Source organism: Apis laboriosa, unplaced genomic scaffold (assembly GCF_014066325.1).
Source record: "Apis laboriosa isolate Shangri-la unplaced genomic scaffold, ASM1406632v1 scaffold38_cov145, whole genome shotgun sequence".
In the NCBI taxonomy this organism is placed as follows: domain Eukaryota; kingdom Metazoa; phylum Arthropoda; class Insecta; order Hymenoptera; family Apidae; genus Apis; species Apis laboriosa.
Genome location: NW_025223092.1, coordinates 125,043 through 136,194, shown reverse-complemented (window position 1 = coordinate 136,194; position 11,152 = coordinate 125,043). Strand labels below are relative to the sequence as shown.

The 11,152-nt window shown below is 18.1% G+C and overlaps 1 protein-coding gene across 1 annotated transcript in view; it reads right to left on the bottom strand.

Annotated features, from left to right (window-relative positions):
- Nucleotides 1–1,446: 1,446 nt before the first annotated feature.
- Nucleotides 1,447–11,152, bottom strand: part of LOC122715533 — a 28,487-nt gene continuing 18,781 nt past the window's right edge. The window contains exons 6-7 of the mRNA XM_043937802.1: nucleotides 1,839–1,991; nucleotides 1,447–1,484 (exon numbers count right to left, since the gene is read on the bottom strand). Of these exons, the coding sequence (XP_043793737.1) occupies nucleotides 1,447–1,484; nucleotides 1,839–1,991 (191 nt within the window). The remainder of the gene's footprint in view (nucleotides 1,485–1,838; nucleotides 1,992–11,152) is intronic.

Sequence of the window (11,152 nt, the reverse complement as noted above, 5' to 3'; positions counted from 1 at the left end):
TCTGATAGGTAATCGATATTTTTATATGTTTGCTATATAACAAAGTCGTTGATCATTCAGGATGAAAATCATTAATAAAGATCGTTTTTTAAATTTATAATTTGATCCGAATATAAAATCTTTTGAACATAATAATATCAATATATTATTCCATATTTCATTATATTTGAAATGAAGTAAAATATTTGTTTAAAATTAATATTGTTTACATTGTTTCATTCAACAATATAGAACAATATAGAACAATATACATAGAAAGTGAATTTCTTACTAAAAAACTTAACTTAATATGGTACCAATATACAATTACTTACGAAGCTATTATTATTATTATTAAAATGCACTATCTTAAAATTTTAAGAGACATTGCTATCTTTATCTTATACATCCTTTAGTAACATCATCCAATATATTATATTAATAGAAAAGGAACAATATAGAAGACAATAATGAGAAATTTTCTTAGTGCAAGAAAATTTTCTCCGAATCATATTAGAAGTCATAAAATAGGACAAATCTCACATCTACTTACTCCTTATAAATACTTTCTTTCTATAATTCTATAATTTAATTCTATAATTCTATATTCTATAATTCTATAATTCTATATCATTCATAATTAACTTTTAATTAGATTCGATTATTATCAAAATTACAACTATTTGTATGTAATTATATTATAACAAACCCCAATTACAATATTCGTGAATTTGAATATTTATGATCAATAAAACTTATACAATTTGAAAAATTTTCTTTTTAAAAATTATTTTATATTTTTAAATGCTTATATTTTTTTAAAAATATCAATTAAGAAATTTTATTTCAATTTGACAAAAACAATTACTATTATTTTATAAATCCAAACATTCACCTCATCAAACATTTATGAGAAAAATGAGCAATTATATCTATTAATATCTATTATTACAATTTATCATTGCAATATCGATTGTTTTATATTTTATTTTATCATTCCTTAGTAATTTGATATATTTTTGTACATATACGCGCGCGCGTAACAATTTTTTTTGCAAATATTCGAAAACTAAAATTAGATAGTTATGAAATTAGAAAAAAAATTGTTTAAAATTTTGATTTCTTCTTTAATAAAAATTAAATTAAAAAACGAGAAAATCTTTTTATGAAATATATTTGATAATATTCCATTTTTTGATAATTAAGAATGTTAATTAAAAAAATACTTCAAAAATTTCTCATTAATGTTATTATAATAATGTCATTATAAATACGTTATATTTCTGATGTAATAATGATTTTGATGTGATAATTTATAATTAAAATTAAAAATAACAGTGCTTATTATAATACCTGCAATTCAAGCAAATTTGGATAAATTTTACTTTGCAAATTCAATTTAAACGAAAGAGAAGAAATGCATATAAATCTGATAAAGAATCAATCCAAAGATCAAAATTCAGTAGTTTATTTTATTTGACAAACTTGATTTTGAGATTCCATTTCTAAACATTAATAGGAATAGCAATAAACATTAAAATTAATAAAAATTGCAACGTTAAATTGGACACTATTTTATATAAAAATAAAAGTTTTCTTCTGATATTTCTATTTTGTTTAATTATTTTATAATTATTTTAATTTTATAATAATATTAATTTTATAATTAAGTTAATTTTATAATAATGTTATTATACTTACTTTTGTATTCAGAATTCCAAGAATTATAAAAATCATTATGCATATAATACTAATATATGATATCAGTTTATAACTGATCTTTTAATATGCAGGCCAATTTTTATAACTTGTATTAATTGCTATATTCAAAAATACAACATATAAAATGATACATATACCAACATATAGTATGCTCCAGCCATATTGTAATCGTTTTTTCCATTCAAATACTCGTAGACCAAATATCTCATTAAAAATAATGATATGTATTAGCGAAGCATATTGACTTTTTGGTATCCATAATAAGTTTTTAAGTGCATTAATTGTTATGTCTAAAAGAATAGTATATATTAAAATTATGATAAATAAATTTATGACAAATAACAATCCTAGAGATTTTTATAAAATTATATAATTATATTATATAAAATATAATTATATAATTTTATTATAATAATATAATAATTTTATAAAATCTTTATAAAAAATTTACAATATAATTTAATAAAATAATCACATATAATTTGGAACAGATTTTTATAAACAATGTCTTCTCAAATAAATAATGTAAATAAATAGAATTTTAAAGATAAATAAATTTCCAAATTCATTTATAGTGAAATTTTTTTTAAATTGTGTCGAATTCTCTAAATATTAACATAGAAATAAAAAAAATAGATTAATTTCTGAATTTATCGATGAAACGAATCTTTTTAATAAAATGAACAGAATTTCTCTATAATTATTATTGTGAAAAAAGATTATTTTATATGAATTGTTTATATAACGAAGAATTCTAGATATATATTTTTAGATGTATATTTTTTCATATTACTTACTTTTCATATTTTTCTTAACTGTGTTCAAAAATAAATAGTAATAAATAAATAGTTATTCTTATATAAAGTAAATAATTATACTTATTCTGATAAAAATTATATAAAGTAAATAGTTATATTTACTTTTTCTGATAAAAATTATGATGAAAATATATTATGATGAAAATATGATAATAAAAAATGATACTTATTTATTGAATAAATAATTTCTCACTTTTTTTTTAATAATTAATATTTTCTTTTTTTTATATTTCTTCTAAAATACCACATATTATTGCAAACTATAAAATAAATGGTTTTACCTATTTGTATATTGTATAACCTCCTTCATATTTCATTTATGACTACATGCAACTACATACAACTAATGCAATTAAAAATAATCGTCACATTATCTGGAACTATACTTATAATTATATGTTTTTATATCTTTAAGAAAGCAAACTTTATTATTTATTAATGAATATAAATTAAAATGAAGAATATAATTTTTTTCTTCATTTTAAAAAATTACTTTCAATTTAATTTTCTTCCAAGATTAAGATTAGTTCTACAATCAGACTAATGAAAGTTAAAATGTATTGTGATAAAATCTTTAAGTCTTCACTTTTTCATATTTTTTTTTCAGTTTATAAAGATCCGTACTTTCTATATGTTTCGATATTTCAATGTTTAAATCATGTTTTAAGTATAAATTTGTAACATATTTGCAGATTTTCATTTTAGTTTTCTTTATTTCAAAATTTTATTGTGTACAGTCATGTTTTATATATATATATATATATATATATATATATATAATATAATATACTGGCAAAATTTTAGTAATTACGTATAGTATTTATTAGCTCCAACCCATTTCTATGATATATAGTAATAAAACCAATTAATTACAATGTTAAAAAATGTTAAAATAATTGTCTTGTATATCTATTAATTCCAATTTGTTCCTAGAGCTATTAATGCTATATAATAATAAAAATGATTTATTACAAAGTTCGTTGTTAACAAATTCGATTGTAAAGCGATCAAAAGCAAAATTTATATGCTAATGAAGATTCACGTTATCATTAAACTTCGAAATTATAAGTTTAAAAGACTTCTAAGCTCAAAAAATTCTTGAAGGTTAAAAGATTCTAAAAGTTCTGACGGTTAGAAGATTCTAAAAGTTCTGAAGTTCAAAAAATTCTTCCAAAACGTTGGTACTTTTTAAAACTCCCTCTATGCTCATCTCGCGAGATCACGAGTCTTTAGTGGAGTACATAAGCAATCAATTATATTGTGGACTGGTCCCCTGATTGAACGACACTTCTAATCCAAGAAAAATTTCTGGAATAAGACTGAAGTGCTATGCCACAAAGTCCGTTGTTTCCTAGGAAATTGATCAAGTCTTTGTAATAATTTTTCTCAAATAAGATAATGCTAATTGCTTTTGATATTGGCATGGATAGAAAATATCGTCTCAGGCCAAAAGATCAGGTTGTTACGCTGAATTGTTTTTAAATATAATAAACGAAGGATCATTCAAATTCTTCTCTCAAAAACAGCATTATCCTCGCAGCATCATCTTGTATTATCTATTCAATATCTAAACAGTGTTTTATTTTTATATCTTTATAATATTATTTATATCTTTTATTTATAACTTTTAATAACTTTTCGTTAATAAGAATTTTTATTATTTTTTAGAAGTTTCTTTCTTCATAAAAATTTTATATAAAAGCTTCATTTTATATAGAATATTTTGATCAATAATGTAATCAATATATTTTTTTTTATTTTACATCTAGTATATATCTTTCTTTTTTCTTATTTCATATTTAAATTTGAATTCATGATTTATCCCGCAATCATATAGTTTCATATAGCTATGATATAATATTATATTATTATTTTATTATTTTATGTAATCAATAAATCAGACTTTTTCTTTTTTATGATCTTTTTTTGCATTTATTATTTGATTTTGTATGATTTAATTAAGTTGTATTTTTGATTATACTTTATTAATTATTTGTTAATTATGTTTTAGAATTTATTTCTAGCATTTTAAAACTTATTATCTTACTGGAATAGATTTTTACTTGAAAAAAATTTCTTTATTTTTAAGAAACTATTAGATTTAGGACATTTGAAAATACATTTTTATTCTAAATTTATCTATTATATATATGTAAAAAAGATTTCCTATGAAGCCTGAATAAAATTTCTGAATATAGATTTATAATCAAATTGTTTGGATAATCTTTAATCTTGTTTGGTATTTATCGTTTAAATATTTTATTTCTTCGAATTTAATCATGAGATTTTTATGTATTTCATCATTATTCATATACTGTGCATTTTTGTATTGTGCAATACAGTTCTGAATATAATTGGAAGAATTAAGGATTGTAATATTTCCAATTTAGTTATATGGCTTTTGATGTATAAAAAAAGTTTATTTTCCATGTTTAATTTTGAATACCTATTAATAAACCAATGCATTTATTTTCTTTTAATACGGCTTTGTTCGATTTTGGCACATATATGTTATTTTCATTCGTAAATTGCGAATTCAAATATATATACTTTAATATTTTGATTTGGAGGAATGACACTATTTAAAGGTATAGATGAATCATTATTATATATTTTTATTATTTTTAGTTTTTTGAAAGATGAATATAATATATCTACGTTCATCATTTTTATTTTCTATATTTTTAATAACTGTTCAATTTTTCAATATTGTCTTATAGAAATTTTGTTTTAATGTTGAAGATGTTCGAATTCAAATTGTGAATTTTTATTAAATTTTCAAATATGATTTCAGAAGCCAATGATAGAATATAGGAAAATTTTATTTGATTTTTTAGAAAATTTTCATACCAAATTTTACTAAAAGATTTTCAATATCTAGAAAAAGAACAGTGTATTTCTTTTATTTAAAATCGAAAATGATTTTATATCAATGAATTTACTCAATTGTAGCAAATTGTTCCAAATTGATGAGATATATTAGATTTCTTTTCTTCGTTATCTTTTTCATTTTTCTTCTTCATACTAAGTAATATAATTTTTTCTAGTAGTTTTATTTTTTTTTATATTTCAGTTTATAAATCTATAATCAATCTATAATATGATCAATCTATAAAATGAAAATAAATGAACTTTTTTTTGATTTAGATAAAGACTTATTATTTTCATTTAACGAGGAAATTGTTTGATTCTTAATACGACAAAGGCTATTAGTATTCTTATCGTTTTTGGTGGAAGTTCTTAAAAAATTTTACTATTGATTAGATTGATGCCAGAAGATTTTTAATTTCATATTTCTGTAATGAATTTTTTTTATTGTAATGTAGTTTGTCTAATATAATTATCTTACTTGAGTCAGCTTCAACATTTGTGAATGAAGTTTTATGAAATGTAATGAAATATAATGAAATAGAATGGTAAATTAAATTTCAACGTTTTTTATAATAAATAATATTTTTAAGACAAAAATAATGATTTTTTTTTTATGAATGTTTCTTGCAATTGGAATCTATTTTTTGTGATAAATAGAGAAATAATATTTTCAATATTCTAATCATTTTTTTTTTCACTTTAAAAATTAATGAATATTTAATGAATAATTACTAAGTATCATTAAGTGATATTTATCAAAATTAGATAAATATTAATATAAAAATATTCTGAAATTCTTTTATTGACAAATTTTGAATTTTTTTAATTCCTACATTTGATTTGATAATTTCATTTAGTTTTTATTTTGTTTAGTTTTTATTTTATTTGTTGACTTGTATTTTTTGTTTTTTTCAAGTAATTTTTAACTTTTGTTTTAATTTAATTTTTTATAAAATATATTCGGGATAAGTTAGGAATATTTTTCTAAATTCAACTTTTTATTAGGCTCGGTCTGTTTCTAAAATTATATTTGTAAAATGTATTATCATTATTTTTGAAAATTTTTAGAAATATTTTAATTTATAATATAATAATTTATGTTTATTTCTAATTTTTTTTAGTTTGTTTAAATTAAATAACAATTAAATAATTGTTAACAATCCGAGTTGAGATTTATAAGATTTTGTTTTAAAATAATTTAAATTTGTAATAATAAAATTGTCTTTATAATTTTTTAATTATTTTAAAATATAATATCTGAAAAGTTTTCTTGAAACATCGATCAATATGTGAGCTCTTTATTTATAAAAATAACTTTTTATTTATTTTAAAATTTTTTTCCTTGACTATTTATTTTAAAATCTTATAAAATATTATAATTATATATTATATATTATATATTATATATTATAAATTATATTATATAATTATATAATAATTATATTATATAATAATATTATATATAATATTATATAATAATATTATATAATAATTATATAATTATATTATATATATAATTATATATTATAAATATTTTGTTTTATAATCTTTATCGACATTAAAATTTTCTAATTCCCCTAATGATTTGAAAGAATTTGTAAGAAAAACATGTTTTTCTGAGGGATAATAGATTTGTTGTCAATATGTTTCCATATTTATTTTATATTGTTTGTTATTGTTTATTATTACAATAAGATAATATATAGGTCTGATAAAGAAATAAAAAAAAAAAATTTTGTTTAATGATTATTATTGATTTTCATATTGCATTACCAAATGATTATTTAATATCGTATAAAATTGTATTATAAAATGGAATTTTTATGTAATTTTTTTATTTATGATGAATTTTTTACATTTATTTTATTTATTTTTATACAAATTTTAGTAATAAATTTCTGAAATAGACATTATATTATTGATTTTATTAACGTGTAAAGAGATTTTTAATTCCAAAATTTTTTTCTGTGGCTAATTGCGTTTCAATTTGAGTTTCAAATTGTGTTTATCCATATATATATCCATTCTTATTTATTATTATCTTTGTTTAGCATTAAACTAAGAAGATCTATCATTTTATTGATTTACTGTAATTTAAAAATTTGGTTTATTCAATGATTATATAAAAATATTAGATATTATTTCTATTATTTTAAATAATGAAAATATTAAATATTTCTATATTATTTCTATTAATTATTTTTATATTTTTAGCTAATATCATTAATAAATTTTCTATTTATGCACAGGTTAATTTTTTACAAGATCATTTTTTCTAAAGTAAATATTTGTTTATGTCCGAGTTGTTTGAGTTGTTTTTGTGTCAAAATGCTGTCTTGCAGAATTATGATTTAGAATGACAAATCTCATGTAAGAAATTTGAATTTTGTATAACCGTTTAGTTTCTTAATGCAGAAACATAAAATGATTTTTGCAGCTTTTTTCTTATTGTACATAGTGTACAATTAAAAAATAAATCTACAGACCATTGCATGAATACAAAAGTATGATATCTCTGGATCGATGAAAATTTGAAAATAAAAATACATACAAAAATGACGTTGATCTTGAAATTCAAAGTCAAATTTTTTTTATTCATTTTTTTTTATTCATTTAACGTATTTCATAGAAATATTAATCATGAGACAATAAATTAGTTTATATTCACATATCTAGCAGAATATTTATTTGATTCAATAATATATTTAATTTTTATTTTTTATCAGATTTACTATATGTTTTATAGAATTTATAATGATTAAAAAAAATATATAATTTTTGTATATATATAATTTGGTTCTTTTTCATTCTGAAATTCCATTCAATAAATATTATTTTGAAGTAAAATAAAAATAATTTTTTTTAATTATTATACGCAGGAAAAATTGTTATCACAATTCAAGAAAAAAAAATGATATAATGTGTTTAAATATATCTTGTTTCATTCGTTAATATCCGCATGATCTTAATTTTATAAATATTCTTTAAGAATACTATTTTCTAAAAATATATAAAAATTATTTGTCAACTTGCTATTCATAAATAAAAGTGAAATTTATTAAAAATAGTAAATTACTTTTTACCAATATATATTTTAATTCTATAAGAAAAACAAATTTCAAATATATGCACGAAAATATTTTAAAAAATTAAAAAAATGTTTTGTTTTAAACAAAAGACATTCAAAAATATTCAGAAATTTGGTGTCAATATTCAACGAATACATAAAATTTTTAACATTTATATGGAAATGAATCCTTATATAAAAATATATCACTCTATATTTTTGAGTTACAAATTCAAAAATGTATGTTATGTAATGTATGTTATGTAAATTTCTTTTTAGTTTGATTTCTAATATATTATATATATTTATCATATCTAAAATTATTAGTTGTATTTTCTTCTTATATTTATATTCCTATATTTCTATTTCTTATTAGCAGTATAAAATTACAATTATAATGTAATTAAAATTACATTATAACTTATTTTTTCTAACGAATTGGTAAAAGGACAATAAAAGTAACATATAATTAAATAAATTTTGTAAAATTAATTTTTTAAAATTAATTGTCCTACGAATGTATTCCATAAATATTTCAAGCTTATTGTCGAATATTAATTCACTATAGCTAAACAAATTTTAATTTTTTTTTTATTTTATTTACTTTTAATAAAATTTAATAATTTCAATGATATTTTATAATAATAATTTTTATAATAATATTTTATAATAATTTTATTATTATAAAATAATATTAATTTAATTAATTTATATTATTTTGCATATATATATATATATATATATATATATATATATATATAATATAAATATATGTATTATATATAAATATAAATATATATATATAAAATATATTATATATATTATTTATAAAATTTTTTATTTAATTTTATTTTATTCATTTTAATTTATATATTAAATTGAAAATTTAATATTTTTTTAAATTTTCCATTTCATTTTATATATTCATAATAATTTTCAAACACAAAACATTTTTTGTGCATTTTTCTATTTTAAATTATAATTTTCAGTTATCTACATTTTTGTTTAAAAAATCATTTCTTCTTATTATTAGTAATTTGCTTTCTTTAATTTTTTAGAAAAGAAAACATTTCCTAAAAGAAAATAAGAAAGAATGTTCAAGATTTAAATCAAATGAATGTCATAATCGAAGATTTACTGAATTATTTGTATATATTCAAGATTTTTAATAAATAAAATATATTTATAATTTTTAATTTTAATAAGTCATATCAAAAAAAAGAAGGCTGTTTTGATTCGAAACATCATTTTTTTTTAATTTTTTATGCACATCTTCTGCACAAAAAATTAAAATGAATCTTCTGCTAAATATTGATAGACATAATGGTTTTTTATAATAGTTTTATATCGAAATTCATTTATTTAAGTATTCTAATTAGTAAAGTTTAATATTCAATAATTTTGAAGTATTATATATTCCACTCGAATCTTCCAAAATTCTATTTTATGTATAGTAAGTTTTTGTTAATAAATATATAATTACTAAATATATAATTACTAAAATAGATCTTAAGTAGCACCATCACAGAATGCAGTTTTTTAAAAGAATTGCATTGTTTTTTGTAAATATTCAAGATTCGTTTCTTGTTTCTTAATAATTGTTGTGTGTAATAAAATAATTTTCTGTAATTGAAATATATTTAATTTATTAAACTGTTTTAAATAAAAATAATTATAAAAAAAAAGTACCTGATTTCGATAATTTTTAAATATGTATTTTTTGAATGCATAATAATAATAAAATATGAAATATGAAACTAATATTACAATCATTACAATTTTGAACATTATCTATTTCACCCAAGTATTATTTTACTTTATTTTTACATTTTTATATTTTTTTCCAAACCGTTTTTCCCAAACCTTTTAAAAATAAATTTAATGTAAATAATAAAATATAATAAATTGTAGTAAAATTAGTTACATATTGTAATAAGAAAAGTTATATAGTAGCTTTAATCTTAGTAATAGCTGATTATTAATAGACTTATTTCAATTTCTTTGTATGAAAAACCCAAGTCATTCTTTTTTAATTTCGAATGCGAACTTCATTTAAATTCAGATTTTCATCTTATAATTAACCATTCCGCTAAATGGATATGATAGTATTTAAAAATTGATAGTTATTGCTCTGTTTATTACACAATAAATTGTTATAACTGTTAAATTAGAATATAAAATAAGCTAAATAGGGTTCTAATAATATAAAATAAATAGAAGATAAGAGTTGTATATATTTAATACGTTTTAAATAATACAACATAGGTTTTTTTGAAAAAATTATTACAATTCTAAAATTCTTTATAATTATCTTAGGATTGTGTTATGTTATTCTTTTTGCGATTCTATTTCGAACTCAAACTTTTATAATTAACTTTTGTACTTCTCAAATTTTTAGAATTGTAAATAAGTATAAAAAGCATGTAACACATGAAAATCATTTACAATTAATACGTTAATACATTAAAGCTCGAAAAGAACAAAATTACGAAAAAAAATAACAGCTTTTTGTAGCGTACAAAATTCTTTATTGATAATAATTGATTTCTCAAAGCGAATAACAATTTTTGAAGATAAATATGTTTCGCGGTTTAATCAGAAATTTAATAATTAAATACAAATTTATAAATTTTTGCCTAATTTCGCAATTTTATCTTTTAAATAGCTTTTTATATCTCCATTACTAATGATAGTA